Source organism: Mytilus galloprovincialis, chromosome 5 (genome assembly GCF_965363235.1).
Source record: "Mytilus galloprovincialis chromosome 5, xbMytGall1.hap1.1, whole genome shotgun sequence".
Lineage (NCBI taxonomy): Eukaryota > Metazoa > Mollusca > Bivalvia > Mytilida > Mytilidae > Mytilus > Mytilus galloprovincialis.
Genome location: NC_134842.1, coordinates 82,452,539 through 82,475,761, shown reverse-complemented (window position 1 = coordinate 82,475,761; position 23,223 = coordinate 82,452,539). Strand labels below are relative to the sequence as shown.

The 23,223-nt window shown below is 31.3% G+C and overlaps 2 protein-coding genes across 3 annotated transcripts; one reads left to right on the top strand and one right to left on the bottom strand.

The window, feature by feature from the left end:
• Window positions 1-1,867: 1,867 nt before the first annotated feature.
• On the bottom strand, window positions 1,868-10,121 carry LOC143076520 (mevalonate kinase-like). The gene is made up of 9 exons (XM_076252338.1): window positions 9,911-10,121; window positions 8,805-8,949; window positions 7,556-7,697; window positions 6,367-6,611; window positions 6,057-6,102; window positions 5,145-5,235; window positions 3,796-3,918; window positions 3,270-3,423; window positions 1,868-2,392 (listed from the first exon to the last, which is right to left on the bottom strand). The coding sequence occupies exons 1-9, from the start codon at window positions 9,980-9,982 to the stop codon at window positions 2,238-2,240; spliced, it is 1,173 nt and encodes a 390-aa protein (XP_076108453.1). The 5' UTR covers window positions 9,983-10,121; the 3' UTR covers window positions 1,868-2,237.
• Window positions 10,048-22,317, top strand: LOC143076521 (corrinoid adenosyltransferase MMAB-like). 2 transcript variants are annotated; one of them, XM_076252339.1, is made up of 10 exons: window positions 10,066-10,199; window positions 14,343-14,888; window positions 16,336-16,394; window positions 17,017-17,110; window positions 17,619-17,676; window positions 18,617-18,689; window positions 19,478-19,575; window positions 20,639-20,703; window positions 21,089-21,148; window positions 22,124-22,317. In XM_076252339.1, the coding sequence occupies exons 2-10, from the start codon at window positions 14,395-14,397 to the stop codon at window positions 22,218-22,220; spliced, it is 1,098 nt and encodes a 365-aa protein (XP_076108454.1). In that variant the 5' UTR covers window positions 10,066-10,199; window positions 14,343-14,394; the 3' UTR covers window positions 22,221-22,317. The 2 variants fall into 2 exon arrangements, with proteins under 2 accessions (XP_076108455.1, XP_076108454.1); XM_076252340.1 differs by lacking the exon at window positions 14,343-14,888 and having other exon boundaries at window positions 10,048-10,199.
• The last annotated feature ends 906 nt before the right edge of the window (window positions 22,318-23,223 follow it).

The following is a 23,223-nucleotide window of genomic DNA, read 5'->3' as shown; positions in this document are numbered from 1 at the left end:
ATGGAAGCTTTGACATAAGAAAAAATTCTATTTCATTCATTTCTGTCATTTGCAGAGTGCCTGTAACAAGTCAGTCGACATTTTTTCCAATGATAGTCTTTTATAGTTAGAGAACATGTTTCTTTCTTTTTCTCGTGTTTACATAAATATAAAAGCAAAACTAAACTAGAAAAAAGTAATGAACTACGGAAAATAAGAAACTCATGTTCTAGTGAGATATATTTAAACCTTCAACACATTATAATTTATGATGTCTACATTATTTTGGTACTAATATAATCTTTTAAGAGTCACATGCACGTTTGCAATATTAATTCAATATGTTTAACTTAAGAACGCAGTGGCGGCTCTAGAAATTTTCATAAGAGGGTGCCCACTGACGCTTCAGTGATTCCCTATAAAACCAACCTAAATATATCTGAAAAAGGGGGGCAGGGCCCCCCTAAATCCACTTCTGAAACCTTTGCTTCAACTAGTTTACTATAATCGTTCAAAGATAGTTCAGATATTTAATTTATGAAACAATTACCTTGACAAAACATCCAGTTTTCATCAAGTATTTATTTTTATCATGATTTGTATCTAATAGATTCATTGGATCTGAAAGTCGGTATACTACAATATCTTATTCATATGACCATTACTATCTCATATCTGCCAACACACCAGTTCTAAGAGGGTGGATCTTAATAAAATTGTTTTCAATTTAATTTTTGATTTTTTTTTAAAGCAGCGTCTTTGATAATGTCTCAGCAACAAAATTATTGTTTAAAGTGGTACCTAACACTACAGGGAGATAACTCAGTAAAATCATTTAAACGCTTTAATCATGTTGTATTGTTCAGGAAATATAAAGCTTCTCAATGATCAAAATTAGTGTTTGTCAATCTGCTATGTATCAAACCATTTTTTTCCTGAGAAAGTGATTGGTTCATTTGTTTTGAAATTTTTGTATTTTTTTCAAAGGGTCAAAGTAAATATTTTGTCAAAATTTTATGAAAATTAAACGAGCCAAATTAATTTTAGTGAAAGTGTTGGGTACCACCCGAAAGTCAGAGGAGTGAAATTTTATCTGCAACCTGTAGTAATGAACCCTGAAAGCAGAATATTTAAAAGCAAATGATGAATAAGAACCTTAACAGTTGAAGATTTATATGACAAAAAAATTATAACAAAATCCATTTATGGTCTACATTGCCTATAGAAGTTCGAAACCTTAGTTTCCAACTATTTACAAATTATGAACAATTTTCAAAGGTTTATTATAAACCATGTCAGAATCAAAAAATAAAATAACAAAAATACCTAACTTGGAGGAAAATTGAAAACAGATAGTACCTAAGCATATGGCAAAATCAAAAGCTCAAACACATCAAACACATGGATAACAACTGTCATATTCCTGACTTTGGACAGGCATTTTGTAATGTAGAAAAGGGTGGATTTAACCTGGTTTTATGTGTGAACAAAACAAACAGAGTAAATGTTGACTACTGATCATATGAAACAACACAGGACCAATAATCTACCAGCAACTGACTAAACAGTATAAACACACTGATACTCATACAAAGAAAATAAGTGTGTTTGGAGGAAAGGACATGGGGATAGCCATGCAATAGCCTTTAATGTTTATAATATTTGTAAAGTTTTTTAAATAAAGGAATAATATATCTGCCTCATGCAAAGCTCGATCGTATTTTTATGCCTGGCTTTTGTTATTTTTGTAATTTTTTTGTTTATAGCTCTTTGTCTTCTGGCCTTGAACGTCACTATTTTTTGTTGAATTGCACATCTGGTGCAGAAAATGTGGTACTGTTAATGTTACAACAGTAAATTCATGTTCACAATGGCAATAACAAATATATACGGTAACATAACAAACAATTGTATTTAATCATTTTTTTTTCAAAAATAATAAATATAAAAACATGTGAGTCCCCATAAGATGAACATGATGAATACTGTGTTGTTTTAAATGTCTCTAATCATATATTGGATATTTCTGCAAATCAATTCACCCCTAACAGCTAAGGAAACCCTCTATTTAGAGATAAGCTGTTCAGATAGCCAACATCTCACAGAATGCATGACTTGCTACTTGTGTTGTGAACACTGTATCTTTTAGATCAAACAGTATCTACCAATAAATTTGGGAGAATATATATGATATTTTGATAAAGATTATCAGGCTAATCTTTCCAATCATCCTATCAGTTTTTTTCTCATTTTTACAATCATGTTGTTTTTAAGAAGTCTGGTATAGAACTGAATGTACCACATGCTGGATCATGACACATTACCCCATTCCCACCAACACTTGTTTCCCAGCATTCAAAGTTCTGTTTTTTAAGCTCTGTTTCTACAGTTTGTAATGTTTCTTCTGTTGTTTCTAAAATTAGAAAAAAGTTAATTGTATTCCTGTCTAACAGGTTGGTTACAGTCATCTTGTCTAATTCTAAGGAATTTTTATTGTATTTAATGAAATCAACATGACTTCATTAGCTAACATAATTGTTTACACAAATCATACCTAATATTCAAATTACTATAGATTTTTTTTAGTGGTCTCAGATAGAGTCATGTTTGACACATCATTATTGTAAAAAAAAAAGATATGTGCAAATGAGTTCATACTTCTTATTTTAGAACGGATTTCTCTGAATTAAACTTTGTAAAGTAGTTTTTCAATGCATTAAAATTAATATTAATCCTTTCATATAACTTTTGAAGAATTGATAGCCATATTTCTGGCTAACTAATGCTCTTAGGACTTTGTTGATTTATGCCATTAAAATTGCCCTTATCATGTTCATGTCCTATGTCCTTTTGTGTCATTACAGTTGACACTGTTTGGTTCTATAATGTTACTAATATGTGCTTGGACCATTGGTTATCCTGTTTGAATAGTGTTACACTAGGACCCTTTATAGCTTGCTGTTCCCTCTGAGCCAAGGCCATACTATGACATATAATTGTTAACTTTTTATACATTATTACTTGAATGGAGAGTTGTCTCATACCACATCTTCTGATTTATATACTGCAAATTCAGAAACTATTGCATGCATTTATTATTGCAATTTTCTGGTTTTAGACTAAAATGTGATATTGAGAAAAATCCTATTTTTAAAAATCATATAAAAATTACAAATGCGAGTTTAAATTATTACAATTATAACTAGTCACTTGGATGGAGAGCTGTGTTGATGGTTCTCATACTACATCTTCATTTTTATATTTAGTGATGGTTGAGTGCTGCCACCTACCTGGAGAAATCAAACAGAAAGCACAGCCACCACCCCCCGCTCCAGTCAGTTTACAATGGAGTCCATACTGTTGACATGTTTTACCAACACTTTCCAATGATGGGTGACTCACACCTAGAAACCTCAGTAAGTCATGATTCATATCTATCAAATCCTGTAATAAATATAAAAATTCAAGACAGAGTTATCTTCTCTTTGTTTTAGACTGTTTCCCTCCCTTTGCTTAATCCTCACATATCTTAAGAGTGCATACAATTTATAATTGTAATTTTCATTTTACATATTTTTGTATGCTGCTGCAATCCCTGACAAAAATCCTTGATGAGCAAAACTAACAAAGACCATAAATGATCTTGATGATTTCTTCTGCCAGAAAGCCACTGAAACAGAAAAATTCTCAAATAGCAATCACAAAACTTGTAACTGATTATTTTGTAAATTGATCTAAGCATATCAGCAGCAATTGACATTCGTTTAGTAATGATTGCAATGTGTCCTTTTCCCTCAATTTTATTTGTTAACAAACCTGCAATTTCTTATAACAGGAAGTGACATCACAAAGGTTCCCTGTCATGTCTGAAAAAACAGCTTCACATCTGTTCACTATGGCTTCCATAGAGTTTAACACTGGTGTTATAATATCTTCATACTGGAAGCAGAAATTAATAAATATAACAAATAAATAAATAATAAGAGGTGATACACTTTTTACAAACTAGTGCCATTCCTAACCTTCTCTTGTCTGGGTACACCCTTTTTCTAAATTCAAAATCAGCCAATCAAAATGATAAAATCTTTACCAATCATCTGAGCAATGTTATTGTAACCAAAAAATAATGACATTTTAAAACTTTTTTATAACCTGAAATGCAAATTGAGACTGGTTGTGTGGTAACCTATATAAACACTTGCATTTTTCATATTATATTGCAATAGCTAATCTCAAAATTATGTCAATTGTTCAACTATCACAATATTTAGCAATTGTGAAGGCAAAAATTTCTAAATTAACATTATTGTGGATTTAGCTATTTTTATGGGTATCAATCTTCATAGAATAAAAGAAAATTGTATTAAAGCAACTGTGGATTCATTATTATTATCGTTGGATACCAACTTTCCTGGTTTTTGGTGGGGACAGGTGAACCACTAATTTAAATGTTCAACGAATTACAAATTTTATCTAATGTTGTATGCAGACTTTTGCAAAACCAAGAAAATACATCTCCACGAAAAGGCAAGTTTTCTGCAATCCACGCAAAGTGGTACCAACGAAAATAAATGAATCCACAGTAATACTTGAATTTGTGGTTTTTCAAAAGTCTGCACCCAATGCAAGCCTACAGATAAATTGTACTTTGTTTAATGTTTAAATTTGTGGTCCATCTCTACCCAGAAAATCCTAGAACAATGTCAGCAAATGAACATAAATGATTCAACAGTATACTGTAAACCAACTTATTTTCGCGACTTCATCAAGTAAATCAGAAAATCGCGAAATTATTTAGCTGCGAAGTGGTCAACAAAGGGTAAAATGCGAAATAAAGTATCCGCGAAAATAAGTTGGTTTACAGTAATCTCTCATTATAGCCATTCCAGAGCAAGAAACTCTGTAATATTTAAACATTTGTAATAATTCCTTTCAACCTTTTCATTACTGTGGATTCATTATCATTCTTTGGGTACCAATTTTCATGGTTTTTGTGGGTACAGGTGAACCATGAATTCAAATCTTCAACCAATTACAAATTTTCTTTAGGCTTTCTATGCAGATATTGGACAAATGTTGGAAAAACCACAAAATCAAATACCCACGAAAACAAGGGTTTTCCTCAATCCACGAAAAATAAATGAATACAGTAACGCATCATTTACCATTTGATATTTCCTTCTGACTCCCGCCACTAAATCTTTAGTACACCGTGGAATCTTTGTGTTGATCAATAATATTCTTAGATTTGGTATTCTACAACAAACACTTTAAATTCAGAATAGAATATGAGCATTCATAATGATTAGATCTGTTTGAGTAAAAAAAATAGGTCTGTTTGGGTAGAAAATAAACAGACAATCCCATGGTTATAATTCAAAAAGAGCAACTGACAAACAATAGTACACAAAGCACAACTTAAAACTGAGCAACATGAACCCCACCAAATACTGGGGGGAACTCAAATGAATTTACTGTTATTAGGAAATATTCACAATCACTATCAAACAAAATTTGGAGCTTGTTTATGCTTTTGTTTTGTGTAGAAATGTTTGTAGCCGTCTCATTCATGTTAATCGTAGAGGCTCCTTTTATGCAAATTCTTATTATAAATAGGTACTTTGTGTTGCATATTTATAATAAATTTTATGACATAATTTTCGAATTTATATATATGTGGAAGATGCATTTAGTAATTTAATAATCATGAAAAAGAGGACAAGACTGTGACTTTGACAATTAAAACATTTCAATGGTCTATTTTACACAGAATTTCTATAAGGATTATAAACCAAATGGTGATAGAGTCTTTAAACTTTCTGAGGGAAAACGTCAACTTTACCTTTAAGAGCCCTTTGCTCAATTGCTTTTTATCAGGTTTATAATTCAATATCTTATTTTATTGTTTTAAACAGTTGTATATTACATGTATTAGTCAATCTTTCAAGATGACAATGTAAGTTGGACTTCATGCAAGCGAATCAAATTGGTCAAGTTTGTGGACTTTTTAAATTCTTTCTACCCAAAATTATAACCATAGAATATATACATTGTACTTTATATATATGCAAACTTACTTGTCTAGTTTGTGGACTGTTCCTGACTTCAGTTTAATTGCTTTACCTGAAATTGTAAAAAAAAAAAGTCCTTTGTATGTTTTGGAAATCCAGTTTATCTACATGTAGTACAGATTGTTTTTATTTGTTGCTGAGCTTTTGTCATCTTAGTTTTCAAAATCATTGGATCATAATTTAGTCTCTTTCATGGCTATATTTTTTTTCTACCTTCATAGTATGCACTGTAAACTAGATTTAAACTAGTTCATGAATGATGATTTTAATTGATTTTGTTCTTGAATCTTTATCAGCATATCTGTGCAGAGCTTACCATATGTTGCTATAGAATTGTCAATCCCAGAAGGTGTTCCATGATTCAATGTTTCACCCATGAATGCCCATTTATTTATAAGTTCAAGGTCATCAGACTTCCAAATATTATCACTGCCAGGTGCTGATACATTCCCAGTCAATATTAAAAATGCAGAGGACAAACAGACAGAAAATCCAGCAGATGAACCAAGTCCAGCTCCGATTGGCAGTTCTGATTTGACCTTTAGTTCAATTCCCTGCTTCCTGTAATGAATGAATAAATCTTATTCTTTCCTGCATTGTAATAAAAATAGCATTTAAATGTCATAATAATATCTAAACTTGAGAATGGAAATGAGGAATGTGTCAAAGAGACAACAACTCGACCAAAGAGCAGAAAACAGCCGAGGTTTACACAAAACTTATACCTTGCAATTGTTTAATGCATTCCAAATTTAACATAACACACTCCAAATCAGTTAATTTGAACCTCAGATAAGTTTTATATTTCTTCTGGTCCCTTCAACTTCAACTTAACGAGATTTGAAAATATTATGATATCAAATATAAAGCACTTATAAGTTGACAATCTATTTTAGATCATGTTTATATGCCAATAAAAGTATTTGATTTGAATGTGTTGAATTGCTTGTCTTTTTTTTAAAACAATTATAAATTTTGTACATTTTGACAGTTTTCATAAGTTTGAATATCAATAAAATATCAAATCAAAGCAAAAGGAATATATTTCTTTTCAATTTATGATACATATCCTTCATATGTAAATGGTGTGTATTTCTAAAATAAGAAGGATGAAATGTGAAATTATTTTTTTTATTTTATGGAAGAAAACAGCAACTATTTATGAATTATCTCCCTTGGTTCCATGGATTATGATATTTCTATGAACCATTACTACTAATGAAACTTTCCTTGATACATTTCCAATTTCCATTCTCATTTTTATTTCCAATTATTTCTGAATTAAATAGGAAAACAATATAAATATGTTAGTCATAAATCATAGTTTGTTTTTTTTTTAAATTTTAAACAGATTTTATTAATAATCAACTGTTACATCAATCCTAAGTTGTCCAGAAAAGCAACTAAGGGGGCCCTGGTTTTTACAGTCTCGTTTGTTTGGGGAAAAGTAAATGAGAAATCATAGTTTGATTATACAAAAACACCAGAAATTGTGTGTACTGTACCTGTTCTTACACAAAGACAGATAGATATAAAGGAATACTATGGAGGCTGTAGTGTTGATTTCTGTTGCTCCACTTCCAGCTATTTTTTTCAACTGTTTAATCACATCTTCTGTTGGTGGATTGGGATTCAAAATTTCACAACCTAAAAGATGCATAAAAAGAATGTGTCCCAAGTACACGGATGCCCCATCCTCACCATCATTTTCTATGTTCAGTGGACCGTGAAAATGGGGTAAAAACTTTTATTTGGCATTCGTAAAGTAAAAATTGACCGTAGACAGTTTTTAACTAGGTTGTTCCTGATCAGTTTTATTCTAATACCACTTCACATCCTTTAAACATGTTAAAGATTAAAACTTGTACCTTTCAATGTTCCTGGTAAAGGTACAACAGGAAAAAGGTTAATGTTATCATGAATTTCTAAAAAATGTGAATAGTTTGACAAAACTTTTATAACATATTGTTTTTCATTATTAAAACAAGAGTTTCAAATGGTGAACATGGTGAAATTGAAATCATCCCTTCATAAATTTTACAGACGCCATTACTAGTTGGTTGACCGTTATGGAATATCCCTTTCACAGATGATATCGCATTAGTTCTTATGTCCGAACTACAATCCTGTTCCATTTACACAAATGTGACATATGGAATATGACTTTTCTGTAATAACATGAGGAACACGACGGGTGCCACAAGTGGAGCAGGATCTGCTTACACTTCCAGAGCACCTAAGATCCCCCTGTCTCTGGTGGGGTTTGTGTTGCTTAGCCTTAATTTTCTATGTTGTGTCTTGTGTACTATTGTTTGTCTTTTTTTGCGATGGCATTTAAATGTTTGAATGTCATGAATGTCTCTCTGACATCCTTTGCCACTCTTCTTTAACAATGACTGGAGAAAGTTAAAACATCATAATGACACCAAGTTATCAAAATGTATTCATAAAGGTTTTATTTGTACTTGAATTTCTTGTCTTCAACTTGTCCAAGTCAGAATTTTCTCTCCAATCAAAATTTGCACAAGTTGATGTTTCCCCATATTTTATTTTATTCTCTCCTTTGAAAAATATTTAAAATTGGTAAATTAATAACATGAGCTCCTCTATAAAATTTCCCTCTTTACATTTAAAATTGTGCTAAGCTATCTTACGTGTTTATCATACATGTACATGTACATTACACCTATTTTTCAATACTAACATGACTAATACGTCACTAAGAGCAGTCAGAAATGAGAAAAAAACACTTACCTTGTGAAAATTGAATTGAATTTACTTCTTCCAAGGACCATGACTGTGTTAGATCAATATCGGGGAAAATAAGTGATACCCTCTCATCTTCTGTTTGTGACAATTTTAGGTATGTTCTGATGTTCAAGCTACACGCTATGGCAGACTAAAATAAAGCAAAAACTTATGATTATTATTCAGTCAAAAATCATAGTCAATGGGTCTGACATACTGAAAAATATTAGACAATATTCTCATACATGTATCAATACAGCAACAATACTTGCTCATTTAGTCAATCAACATTCCAAATATAATTCTATTATATGCAACATCATTTGTAATGTTCACTTTGATTGAAATAATGTTATTTATTTTCATTTGTGAACGAGATACATGTATTGCTCTTTTCCCCTCCTTAAAACAGTTTTAGGCTTGACAAAAACAAGTTTAATATACATCTCCTCATACATTGTGATGTCCCAGATAACTTTTCCTCAGTCATTCATGTGACATCGCTGATAATGCCTGCTCTCATCTCAAAACCTCTAGACTCTTCTTCTTTCTATACTGGGCAGGTAATTATCACACAATCAGACTATGTACAGTTAAAATCAAAATCATGTGAGTCATGTTAAAAACAAGTTGGTCCTTAGAAGCTGTATGTGCTGATTCTCTCCTTGAAGGAATCAGCTGTCTGGACTTTGTGATCTTCTTCTTTATATACAGAAAGAAGAAGATCCCAAAGTCCAGACAGCTGATTCCTTCAATTGGGTGTTTTAAGCTCTGGATTTCGGGATTGACCCTTTCGGGATCCGGGAATTCTTTTTTTCAAATTTCAGCATGTCAGGATTTAAATGTATTTAAATTCTGGATCTCTGGAATTCGGGATCAGGACCCCATCTAACAACCCCCCCCCCCATAAATAGTCACAGGACGGTGTCAAAGCAAAAATTTAAAATAGCCCTCTAACCTAGACTTCATAATTGTGTCCCAGAAAATAAAAAAAACAAATTATAGCTTTGCCAGACGTTATAATTATTTGGACTAGCTGCGGCCATGCTCTAACTCAAATAAATAATAAAATTTATAAAAATAAACAGATGAATGGATTTCAAATTCGTTACCCGGCCATAGACAACTGAATGTTCTCCATGTAAAATTATCTTTCCCGGTGCAGATACTATAATTTCTGTCATCTTTGAACCATGTTTATCATCTAACAATTTCTTTCTGTTTCACGTGGTTTTGTTTGTTTTTAATTTGCGGTACTCTCAAAGCAAGGGGAGGGAAGCAACAGTTTTGTTGGCTGAATGCATTTCCTGTAAAACAGAGTCAAAACAGAATGTCAAAATTTGTGTCCTCAATGTTAAGATTTACATCTGCTGTTACAAAAACTGTCGTTACTAGATCATTGTAAGTATGTCCAGAAACATGTACTCAGATATGCAAATGGTTTGTTTTAGGTTTATGTGGATTTTTTGGCGAAAAATGGCTGTGTTTATGTAAGCTCTTGAGATGTTTCGGCCTTATGTCGTTTCGGCCATTCATGAATCCATGACAACTCGCCCCTCTTTTTCAACAAGTCGCCTTTATGTTCAAAAACTATCACAAATCGCCCTCTTTTTTACCAACTCGCCCTACTGTCTAAAAAATTAACCCAACTCTTGTTTTATCCAACTGGCCGCACTTAGGCAGCAACCATTTGATTTTCTGTTTTTTTTTTTCTGTGCAAACTTTTTTTTTCGCCTTCGGCGAAGAACAATCTATTTTTTTAGCGACAAACCGAAAACAATTTTTTTCTTTCAATTTTAGCATTACATATAGTGGCAGCTGAGGGTGAAACAAACAATTTTTTTTTCTCAGGGTCCAAAACAAATTATTTTTTTCACCAAAACCTGGAAACAAATTTTTTTTTCCAAAAAAAAACATACCCCCCCCCCCCCCAGAAAATCAAATGGTTGCTGCCTTACGAACAGGGTTTAACCATTAAATCCCATTGAAAATAGGTCTGACAAATTGCCCCACTTGCATGCTATACTAAGTCAGTATTAGACTGTCCTTGCACTTATGAAAAAGGATGCATTCCTGTCGAATATAGGTCTGCCAACTCATTGCACTTATGAGTTAAATGAATACTTATGAAAACCTTAGAAATTTTTTTGCATTTTGATTTTTTTTCTCTCAGTAAAATGGCTAAAAATGACCCTTTTCCTTTCGATTTCCTTACATTAAGAAACATCAGTATTGCTTGAACCTGGAAGCAATTTTTATGCAAAAACAAGCTGAGATTGCTGTTCGATGTGACCCAAGGCTCTGTCTGTCTTGCTCCATCTTGAAGGCCGTACTTTGACCTATAATTATTAAGCTTTCGGGTCGATCAGGCCCAAGTCGATCTGTCCCACGTCAATCCAGCCCCACGTCGATCCGGCCAATATTTTAAATCGAACCGGCCCCAATAAATTATAATGTAAAAGGTGTACGGTAAAAAAAATAAAAAAGGCCTTTGAAAAATATTTTCTTTAGATGAGTATAAAACAACTAGGTTGATTATGTTTTTATAACAAGTTTTCAAGATTATTGGGTATGATTATATTAAAACGTATATAAAAGAATTCATACATCAACATTAATCAGCAGTAATTAGCATTTTCTTTCAATTGACTGTGATCCTAACTAGTCTTTCATCTTGTGTAATAACAAATAGTTACATACACAAAGGTATAAGCGGATCCCCAAGCTGATACATACAAACTTTGTTTTTCTTTTAAGTTCTTAAAATTTCTTGCAATAAAGAATAATGGATACTCATATACATGTAACTTTTTTTTTCTACACACAACTATTCAAAATATTGTCAAATTTAAAAAAAATATATTGACCATATTCAATATTACACAAAAAAAACAAGTGTTATAGAAGCCTATGATGTTACCTGAAAAAAAAAATACAATTAATTATTATTATATACACCAAACAAAAGATCAAACTATAAAGACCTTGTTAATGTCACCAAAAAAAACCCCAAGTGTTACAGAAGCCTATGATGTTACCTGTGTATGAACTAAATAAAATAAAAATCGCCATGACATTCAAAGTTAAAGTTATCATGGAAAATAACTTCATATTTTAAAATATGATGAAGCTGCTATACAAACAGACACAATAACACTCATTTTCGTATCGATTTAAAATAGTTCTTTAACTGGTACTCCAATACTTCACTTACCTGTTGTCATCCATCATCGGACACTTTTTGTAAATTCCATTTATACTGTTAAAATTTGTCACAAAGTCCTCCAAAATCAATATAGTTTATTCATATTTTATTATGGGGCCGGATCAACTTGGGGCCGGATTGATGTGGGCGGGATCGACTTTGGGGCGGATTGACTTGGGGATGGATCGGTTTGGGGCCGGAACGACCGGATACCATTATTAACATGTTATGGATTAAGTGACAGTGGATTTTTTCTCTCAATTAAATCAGAGGCTTAAAAACCCGTTTTCCGTCGATTTCCTTTCTTAAGTATTGCTGGATCCTGGAAGCAATTTTTATGCAAACAATTATTATCTGTATTTAAAGATATTTTTGTTAGAAATCAAACTGGTAAGTTAAAAAAACCATATAAAGCAATTTCAGTAGAATGCAAGATTTTTTTTTATCGAGGACCTTGAATTTCAATGAAAGCTGAACAGACATGTATATTACTACATTACTAGTATAGAAAGTCCCTGCTACAACAAATGGGATTGTTTAATTGCTAAGGCATTGATCATAATGTTCTCATACGATCGGTAGACGTTACAGAAATGATCCAACAGCTGATTAAGCCTGTAACGAATTTCAGCAAAGAATCACAATAAAAAGGGAACTTCCTCAGCTTAATTGAGCCCCTAAATAAATGTGAACAGTTAAGTTTTATTTAAAATTGTCGAAAGCAAAGTTTCACACAATGAGTTTCATATGTGTTCTCGTACAATATACATGTACTTTATAACAGACGGATGGCCACAGGAAAAAAAACCCAGATACTGAAAGGAATATCAATCGATCAAAATCCAGAAAATGAAATATATCACGTATCATGATATATAACATTGTTGAAACTGTAAACTTATGTTGTTTATTATATAAATTCAAGATTGTCAATATTTCATTTAATTACTTAAAAAAAAAATGTTGGTATAGAAAATTCAGGGGAGGCAACTTCCCCCCCTGCCTCATAGGTAGTTACGGCCCTGGTAGTGGCCATTAAGTTTTACCCTTGTCTGTCTATAAATCCCTTGTACCGTCCCTCCTCTCTACTTCCATCCATCCGTATGTCCTAAAGTTGGTTTTCGTTCTCTAACTTCAGTTTGCCTTGACCAAATGTTATGAATGTTATACACAATGCTGAGGGGGGTTAGGAGGGTTCCTGATCCCCAAATCCCAAACTTAAAAATACAAAATCCTGAGGTCCCGAATTCAAATAAAGTTCAATCCTAACATCCTGAAAAAACATTGAAAAAAAACAATTCCCGGATCCCGAAAGGGTCAATCCTGGAAGGGTCAATTCTGAAATCCAGAGCTTAAAAACACGCGATCCAGGAGTCCTGATAAAGGTCCTATCCCCCTCAATGCTTATTACTACAAAACACAGATCTAGTTTGAATTTTGGTGATGTCACTTTAACCGTTCTAGAGTTATGCCTCTTTATAAAAAAAAAAAAGCTGATTTTTTTGTTTCTGTTTTCTAACTGTAGTTTGCCTCAAGGAATTGCTATGAAACTCATATACACAATGCTTATTTTCTTAAAATACAGATCATGCCTCAACCAAATGCCAAATGCCATAAAAACTTGTTCACACCATTTTTTTTGCACAATGCATGTTTTCACAAAATACAGAAGTTTGAATTTTGAGTTACATGTATCACTAAATTTTCTAGAGTTATGCCCCTTTACAAATGGAAAAATTGCTGAATTTTTAGTTTCTGTTCTCTAAATTAATTTTGTATCAAACAAATTTTATAAAACTTATATGTTATATACAATTATACTTATTACCACAAAACTCAGAACAAATTTGGATACAAGGCCACTTTTACTGTTCTAATCTGTTTTTACAGGTTATTCATTCCCTTAATAGATGATCATGGGTCACAAATCATTGTTTAATTCATTAATTCAAATAGATAGGTCAATCACAATTTGATTTAATAGAAGAAATTTCATATACTGTATTTCAGCAACACAATTCGCAATTTTCCAAATGTTTTACGATGTAAACTTAAATGACAAAAAGATTAAACATGTTAAAACCATGATAAAGTTTTTAAAAATCATCTTTCCATTTGTAATCGTCATTTCACTTGTAACCTGTAATAAATTTTAAATTAAAAAATATAAGCAAGCCCATTGCTTTACATTATATAGACTAAGTACATACCTTTTCATCATGTTCATAGACCAAGCTAAATATAATTTCACTAATTTATTTATCGTGAAATTTTATCCTGATTAATAGAAAATAAGGTAAGTGAAAAACAGTTACATTTTTGAAGTGCGTTGTTTTCAGATTATGAGATACATGTATGAGTAGGTAGACATATTGTAACATCACTGCAGTAATGGAGGAATCGGAGTACGAGGATATATTCAACTATACAAATTTCCAAGAATATCGTATCGGCTTAACAGAGAATCAAAAAAGAAAGATAAGAAACAGAGTGAGAGATTTTATGGTGAAAAATGGACAACTCTATTATATAAAAGATACACCTGACGAAAGACTAGTGATTACAAAAGACAAAAAGGACAGCATAATTAAATTATGTCATGTTGGAACTGGTCCCAGCCATTTAGGTAGAAACAAGACCATTAGCAAGATATCTGACAACTATTATTGGTTAGGTATTGTTAAAGATGTTACCGATTTTGTGAAAACATGTCTGCAATGTCAAAATGAAAACAAAAAGACCACAAAGACTTGTCATGCTTGTCATTGTCAGGAAATAATGCCTGAACATGTGACTATCAAACGAGAATGGAATGAAGATGGGATAGATTTGATTAGTCCACTTCTTCAGAGTGACGAAATATCATTATCTTCTGATGGTTTTAAGTAAGTAATATGAATACTACATACTGTGTGGGTCTCATTGGGGTCTAAGCATGATGCGGGATTGCTGATTTTTTGTAAGCGTGGCATGTGAAAGTCAAATTATTGTGTTGTGAAAACAGGAAATGAAGTCTAGCGTGACAAGGGAAATTACAAAAAAAATAGAATTGCTTTTAGTGTAAGCAGGATACGGGAATAAAAAAAACCAGTAAGCAGGATCCAGGATCAGAACTCCCCAATGTGCCCCCCTACTGTAAATTAAGAAATAATTGTTTGCATCAGTTATTGTGATTTTTGAAGAATGGACAAAACTGGGAGATTAATTACTGTAAACATGGTAAATTTAGAAATTATTGCGTGCATTTATAATTGCGATTTTGTCATTTTAGACTTAAATGCAATTTTAATTTTTACGATTTTTAGAAAATCCTGTTTAATTCATATAAATCATTTCAAAATGAGAGTTTAAATTATTGCGTTTACAACTCTGTCACATTTTTCTCAATAATGAAAAACTCACAATATTTCTGAATTTACAGTATTACAATTTGTGGAAAAACTACATGCAGATATAATTATTATACTGTGAGATATCGTTATGATCAGAATGCGAGTTCTTATTGTTGTGATTCTCACCCATTTGCATTATTAACAATAATAAAAACCCACAATAATTTCTGAATTTACAGTACACAAAAGCTGTACTATGATGCAACAAAAAAATCACTGAAAACTCCAAAAGTCTTAAATATTGGCAAAAATAATTTGTGCAAAGTGATAACATGTATATGTATATTGTGCACAGCATTTATATATGCATTTTATATAAAATATTTTACAGCTGAATAGTATTTATCTGTTGGTGTGAAATATTTAATATCTATTTAATTGATGAAAGTTCTCATTTGATATAATATATAAAGAGAAAAGTAACAATTTCACTATGAAAGTTATTCTAGAATACAGTATCCTTAAAATGAAAATCTATAGTTACCACCCACTGAGATCAAATGGCTAATGACACTTATGTCACTGTGTGGGCCATATTAAGTGTTTGTTAATTTTATCATCTGCCATGTCTGCAGGGCCAAATAAAAGTGCACAGCAAAATACGGTTGAATTAGTTTTTAATAATAAATTATATGCATTTTGAATTTATTAACCTACATGTAGGTCATGCAGACTCATGCTATGCCTTAAAACTATTGCTAATGCCCAGGTTTGTCTGTACTCAGAGTACAAATTTGAGGTGTAAAACACAGCCATTTCAGCCATAGGCTAAGGTCCACATGAACCATATATATTATTACATACATTGTGTATATATACATGTACATATGCATAGATAAAAATACAATGATACACCACATATAGTGTGCAATAATGTGATACAGCAGATTTCAAATCTCATAACTATGCTATTGTGTATTATATAATTTCTTTTTTTCAGTTCCTCAGATGCACCAAAGATAAAAATACCAAAGATTTATACAAAAACTGGGGATAAAGGTATGCACACTGTGTACACTATAATATAACAGCTTTATATTCTTTCTTTATTAAAAAAAAATCATTATTATTTATATATAACCATGCATGATAATATTGAATTTCATGAACTACAATGGTAACAGCTGTTACTATTTTTAAGACCTTTACAAATGATCATATTTCAGTGAATAAAGTGTACATCATACCACATCTTCATATCTCTATTGTTACATCTTTATATGATGATGAAAGTTTTTAATGACCTTGACTGACTATACAGCTCTGACACAGTCGACTCTGGCTTGCACCTTTAGGGGCATTTAAATATTCAAATTTGACCATAAAGTAATCGATATAGTTTAGAATGACAAATAAGAAAGAAAAAAAACTATTATTAATAGATAGTAAAAGTGATTTGATATTTATATGCACTATAGACACAGCTATATATGTTGTAGTGTAGTCATAGACATATTTAGAGGGGGGGGCCCCCTTTCTGGAAAAATTTGGTTGATATAGGGAATCACTTTCTAACTGGAACGGGCCCTCTCGCAGTCAGTGGACCCTGACTTATGAAAAATTTCTAGTTCCGCCAGTGGTACTGGTCTCTTACATTTAAATGATTTTGTTCTATTTTCAGGAACATCTGCTTTATATACTGGTGAGAGGAGATCTAAGGATGACATGATATTCAGTGCCTTGGGCACTACAGATGAATTGTCATCAGCAATAGGGTATGAACAGAAACAAAATATAGTATAAATGTTTTTTTTACAAAAATACAAAAAAATCTAAGGTAAATTGAGAAACGAAGAAAAACTTATAATGTGTATTTATCAATATTCATTGATTTTGTGGGTGCAGGGGAACAACAAATTTAAACTTTAAATGTTTGCAGACTTGGCCAAAATAACAAAATTAGATATCCAAAAGGATGCAAATTTCCCTTAATCCATGAAAATTGCTACTCATATAATTAATAAATGCACATTAATGATTAGGTAATATGTAACACCAAATGATGATTGATATGGAAAATATGTCATATAAATCCTGTTTTGGATTTTTTCCCCTCTTTAAAAAAAAATAGAAAATATTGTTGGTTAAAACTTAAACCTTGTTTTATAGCTAGCTAAACATCCCACTCATATGACAGTTGTTTATAGTTTTGCTTAAGTGACAAAATTGCATGAGCATGTTAGAGTATATGTCCAATATGATAGTGTGAAAATGTGTTTGTAGAATTGCAGCAGAATATTGTACAGAATCCAGTATACCAGTCACAGACAGGTTACATGAGGTATTATCAGAAATTATCATCACATAAAAAAAATGTATTTAGAGCAAATGTATACCATGTATACTATAAAAGAGGGGTGAAAAAAAAACAGAGGGACATTTGAAGATTGCAAATAAACTGACAACGCCATGGCTAGAAAATAAAAAGACAAGCAGACAAATAATAGTACACAAGCCACAACATAGCTTATAGTGAACTAAAGACTAAGCAACACAAATCCCCCAAAAAAACTAGCTGTAATAAAAAGTTGATGGCTCATATTTTTCATGCTTTTAGTTTATTTAACAATTAATCTATAGTATTTGATTTAAGAAATGGAGATGTGGTGTGATTGAGACAACTATCAACCAGAGTTTAAATTATGTGAAAGTTGGCAAATATAGATCACCTTACAGTTGTCTTTGTTTATGTAATTTATACATGTTTCTCGTTTCTCGTTTTAGACCGTTGGTTTTCCTGTTTGAATGGTTTTACACTAGTCATTTTGGGGTCCTTTATAGCTTGTTGTTCTGTGTGAGCCAAGGCTCTATGTTGAAGGCCATACATTGACCTATAATGGTTTACTTTTTTTAAAATTGTTATTTGGATGGAGAGTTGTCTCATTGGCACTAACACCACATCTTCCTATATCTATTTAACAGAGAAAAAAAACCTCCTGCATAGCAAGCTATTAAAGACCCTGACATGCCAAATAAAAACCAATTCAAAGAAGAAAAACAACAGCCTGAAATATCTTAAATTTATGATTAATTTTGTCTAACTTTTTACCGATCTTTTGGACCTAGTAAGGCTTAGGGTTTTGTAAAGATCTAAACTTTGTCAGACGTAATGTGTCTCAAGGTAGTTGGGGTTGTGTAAAGCTTCACTTTAATTATTTGAACTTTGACCTAATTTTGTTTTTGTTATACTTAACTGTATTCATATGAGTTTTATTTTACAGGTACAATGTGCCTTACAAGATTTAGGGTCCTGTATAGCTACACCTTATTCATCTGCAAGAGAAGCCCATCTTAGTAAGTTAAGTAAATAAGATATGTACCTTGTACAACTCATAACTTTTTGAATTGACAGTTTCATGTTATCAACAATATTTCATAAAACAATGTAAACAATTATATCAACATTTATGCTCTGAATGACTCTCTTGACTTTTGATTATATATAATTCACATTACTGTAAATTCAGAAATTATTGCGATTTTTTCATTCTAGACTAAAATGCAATTATAATTTTTGCAATATTGGGAAAAATCCTGTTAAATTTATATAAAAAAAAAAGCAGATGTAAACAACATAAATGCTTGATCACTGTTTAATTTACTGCTATGTTAAAACGCACTAATGACTTTAAATACATTTGTAAAAGTTGTCTCCCATATACCAGGTCTACCCCCTTAAGTATGATAAAAACGTGTCTAGGTAAGGTCAAATGCAGATTATAACATTCTGTGGATTCATTATTATTCATGGAATATCAATTTTGGTGGATTTCCCTGGTGAAGGAGAACCACAAATTCAAATGTTCAACGGTTTACAAGTGTTCTATAGGCTTGTATGCGGACTTTGGCAAAACCAGGAAATTATCAATGAAAATACAATGTTTACTAAATCCAGGAAATAAATGAATCCACAGTTGCATACATAAAATTTGGCTTAGTGTGACCACATGCTACCAGTGTCAGTAACTTCTTGACTGGCATTTATGAAATAAATATTCACAACAGTTAAAATGATTTATATAAATTACAAGCTTAATTCTGTAGTTGTGTTAGCAATAATTAATATTGGTTATTTTTTCCAGGAAAGACCACCTTTAGTGATAAATATGTGGCCGATTTAGAAAATTGGATAGATGAATACACTGCAGAGTTACCTCCTCTTACTAATTTTATCTTGCCAGTAAGTTTTTACTTCTGTTAAACTTTATACTATTACTATGCTTATCTTAACTTTATATAATAAGAATTTAAAAATATGGGAACACAGATGTAAGACAACAATTCAAAAACCTAATTATCATGAATTTATTTATTTTTGTGGTTACCAATTTTCGTATTTTCAGAAAGACTCGATTTTTTGTTAATAATTGACACCATGTATCATTGGTACAGCGGATATAGCTGTATAGGTTTTTCGAAGTGGGAAAAGCTATATTCCGTACACACATTTAACTATTTACCATTCAGAGGGATTTATGTGGTCACCTATACAGCGTACACAAGGCTTCTTTTGAGGTATAAAATATAGATAAATAACAAATGTATGAAAGATTTCAATGCCAATTATTGAAACAGCTATACATATTACGCACACACAGTGGCCTTCTATCAGAAAAAAGAGTCGCAATGAATAAAGAATCATATGGGATGAGACGAGCATCAACTTCTTTGACAAGTATTTGCACATGTTTTAAGTAAGCGTTCTTGATTTAGGAAAAAATTCAGACTTCTCTAATCATCAACCTACAATCAAATCATTTCTTAAAACAACAATTATCTTTACATTGTAGTAAACATTGATATTGTGTAAACAAAACAAAGATTTTCATACCATGTGAGAAGAAAAATTGATCATGGTTATTAGTACCTATATCCGCTGTACTGATGATACACAGTGATTGATTTCATAGTCTGCACACAAGCCTACAGGACATTAGTGATACTTTAAACATTTGAATTCATGGTTCTCTTGGAATACAATTTAAGAATAGAGAAAAATTGGAAAACAAATTAAGAATAGAGAAATATGGCCTTAAACAAGAATAATGCACAGCCATCCACCACTAAAATCTCTTAGCATACATTTTTTGTAGCTTGAAACATCTCAGAAAACTATATGTCAAAAAGTAAGATCTTGAGTAAATCTTTCAGTACTAGAAAAAAGGATAATTGAGTTATCTTTCTTGGAACTAAAATTAAAAAAAAATTTTTTTTTGGTACTTCTGATATTATTATGATTGTAGTCAGGAGGAAAGTCAGCCACACATATGCACCTAGCAAGATCTATCTGTAGACGAGCTGAACGAAGGTAATTTTCTCACTTAATGACTTAGAAATTAACAACTATAGATCACAATGAGCAAAGTCAATATGCTTGTTTAGTCTTGAAAGTTTAAGTTTTTTTTCGTTGTTTCATCTCCATCTTTTAGAAATACAAAATAAATTATAAACTTTGGAAGGGAGATTTGTTTTAAATATTTTTTTTGTTTAAAGTTAAATATTGAAACCAAAAGTCAAAAGAGTTATGACAAAATATCTGGTAATTTTTCAGGGTAATACTGTCAGTGTTTTCTATGTTTCCAATGCTGTAAATTTATTGGAATTATTGCGTTTATTTATTATTATGAATTTTGAAAGGTCAAATATGGGATAATGATAAATGTTTATGCTTAGTGGGTCTTTTTTTTTTGCAGCTTGACACCATTAATTAGAGCTGAAGAAATTGGTCCTGAACCCTTAAAGTATTTAAACAGGTATGAATTGATTGCCTAAGCTGGTATATAAGAATGTAGCTTTAAGTGTTTTAAACAACAATGCAGAGATAATACATGTAATATGAACAGCCTGTCAAAGCAAAATAGCAACACATGAACATGAAACAAAAAGTATAAAAAAAGACAAGTTCAATTTAAGTTGATGAAAAATGGACAGAATAAAAAAGGAACCACACTTTCCAGAAACAAGAGAAGTCATTTTCTCTTACAAGATCTATATACCGATATGCATATTTTTCCCTCTAAGGGTCGACTATTCTTCTGTTAGATGATTCCTGTAACATAAATCAGCTGTTATCATTTTGTTTATTAGGATTCCAACCAGTCAGTTCCAAAAAGTTATCAAAGGTACCAGGATTATAATTTAGTACGCCAGATGCACGTTTCCTCTTCATAAGACTCGTCAGTGACGCTCATATCAAAATATTTATAAAGCCAAACAAGTACAAAGTTGAAGAGAATTGAGCATTTCCAAAGGCTGATCCAGAAATTTTCATAAGAGGGGACCAACTGACTGGTTTGACGGGGCTTGGGTCCTGCTACAATTATTTCTTATATAATCAAACAAATCTTTTCCAGAAAAAGGGGAGGGGGTGGTTGCCCACCTCTAAATCAGCTTCTAAGTCTAAATCTGCAGTGTCTTTTTTGATAAAAGTCTTGATTTAGCGATTTCATATCACTTCTCAATTTATGAATCTTTGAATGTTTTACATTATAATGGAAGATTGATTTTCTAAAGTAAAAATGCCTTTATCAAATCTTGATTTTGCTTTAATTTTGAAAGGCATGCATGAATACTGAATTTATTTATTGGAATATTTTTTTGCTGGAGTTTATTTTATTAACACATATAGAGAAGAATTCAAATGACTCCCCAAATTATCATGATTATCTGTGTGATATATTATGTCTCAATAATAGTATTTCTGTTATAAATGACTGTTCACCTTTCAGGTTAAGTGACTTTTTATTTACAACAGCCAGATATGCTGCTATGAAGGAAGGAAGAGAAGAAATTATTTACAGAAGAATACATGCAGATGAAAAATAGACATAATTCGCTTTAATGTCATCTGACAATATATATGATAATGTTAAATTAGTCATGTAATTGTTTGTAAATAAAGTATATTTATTGTTTTTTAAAACATTTTTTTTCCTCATGGCTCATAATTGTGAACTTTATAAGACAATTTGTCATGGATTTTTAATTTCAACAAAAAAGTAATAAACATCAAAAGTTTACCAAAACTTATAAATAAACAAATAAATGACAACCAACCCTGTAGTAAATGACTGATACTTTTGATGAAAATGAAAAGCCAGGTATCATGACGTTCTGAGCATTTTAGACTTGTCTGATTGTCTCCATTTGCAGCCGTTTTCTAGATATATGATAAGTTTCTTGCATTGTCACTAATTCTTTAATTTTTTTTGCATGGTTATTGACCAGAAGATCTAGAATAACAAGAATCATTTCTCAAATTTGGTTCTAATTTGCGAAGAGGTAAAATATATTTCCAATAGATAAAAGAATCAATTCTAAAAATAAATTTAATTTTCCTCATTTTGAAATTGTTTAGAATAAATAAAATGCATATCTTTCCAGGTGCATTGATTTGGTTATAGAAAATAAAAACACAATTAAGTATTTTAAATATTTAAGCATCAACATAAATCAGTTAGGTATGGCTACAGAAACGTTTCAGAATGGGTAATTTTAGACATCTATATGTGCTATTTGAATGATTAGTTTAAAATATTCTTTATGCATTTTATGATGGCTTGAATATCAAATGTTACTAATAGATAAACTTTTAACACTCTTTTGGACATTTTAAGATTGGAAACTGTTTTTTTAAACCAAAATTTCTTCTGCAATCCTTATATGGTTAAACATATCACTGTTCTAGAAATAATACCACCATTGATTTTCCCCTATTAGTCTTTGTTAAATTTTCACTTTTCAAAAAATTGTGTAAAATTTATTTTTGCTTCAAATAAAGAAATACTTGGCATGAGTAAAGTTTTATCCTGTCCAGTACTATAGAAAA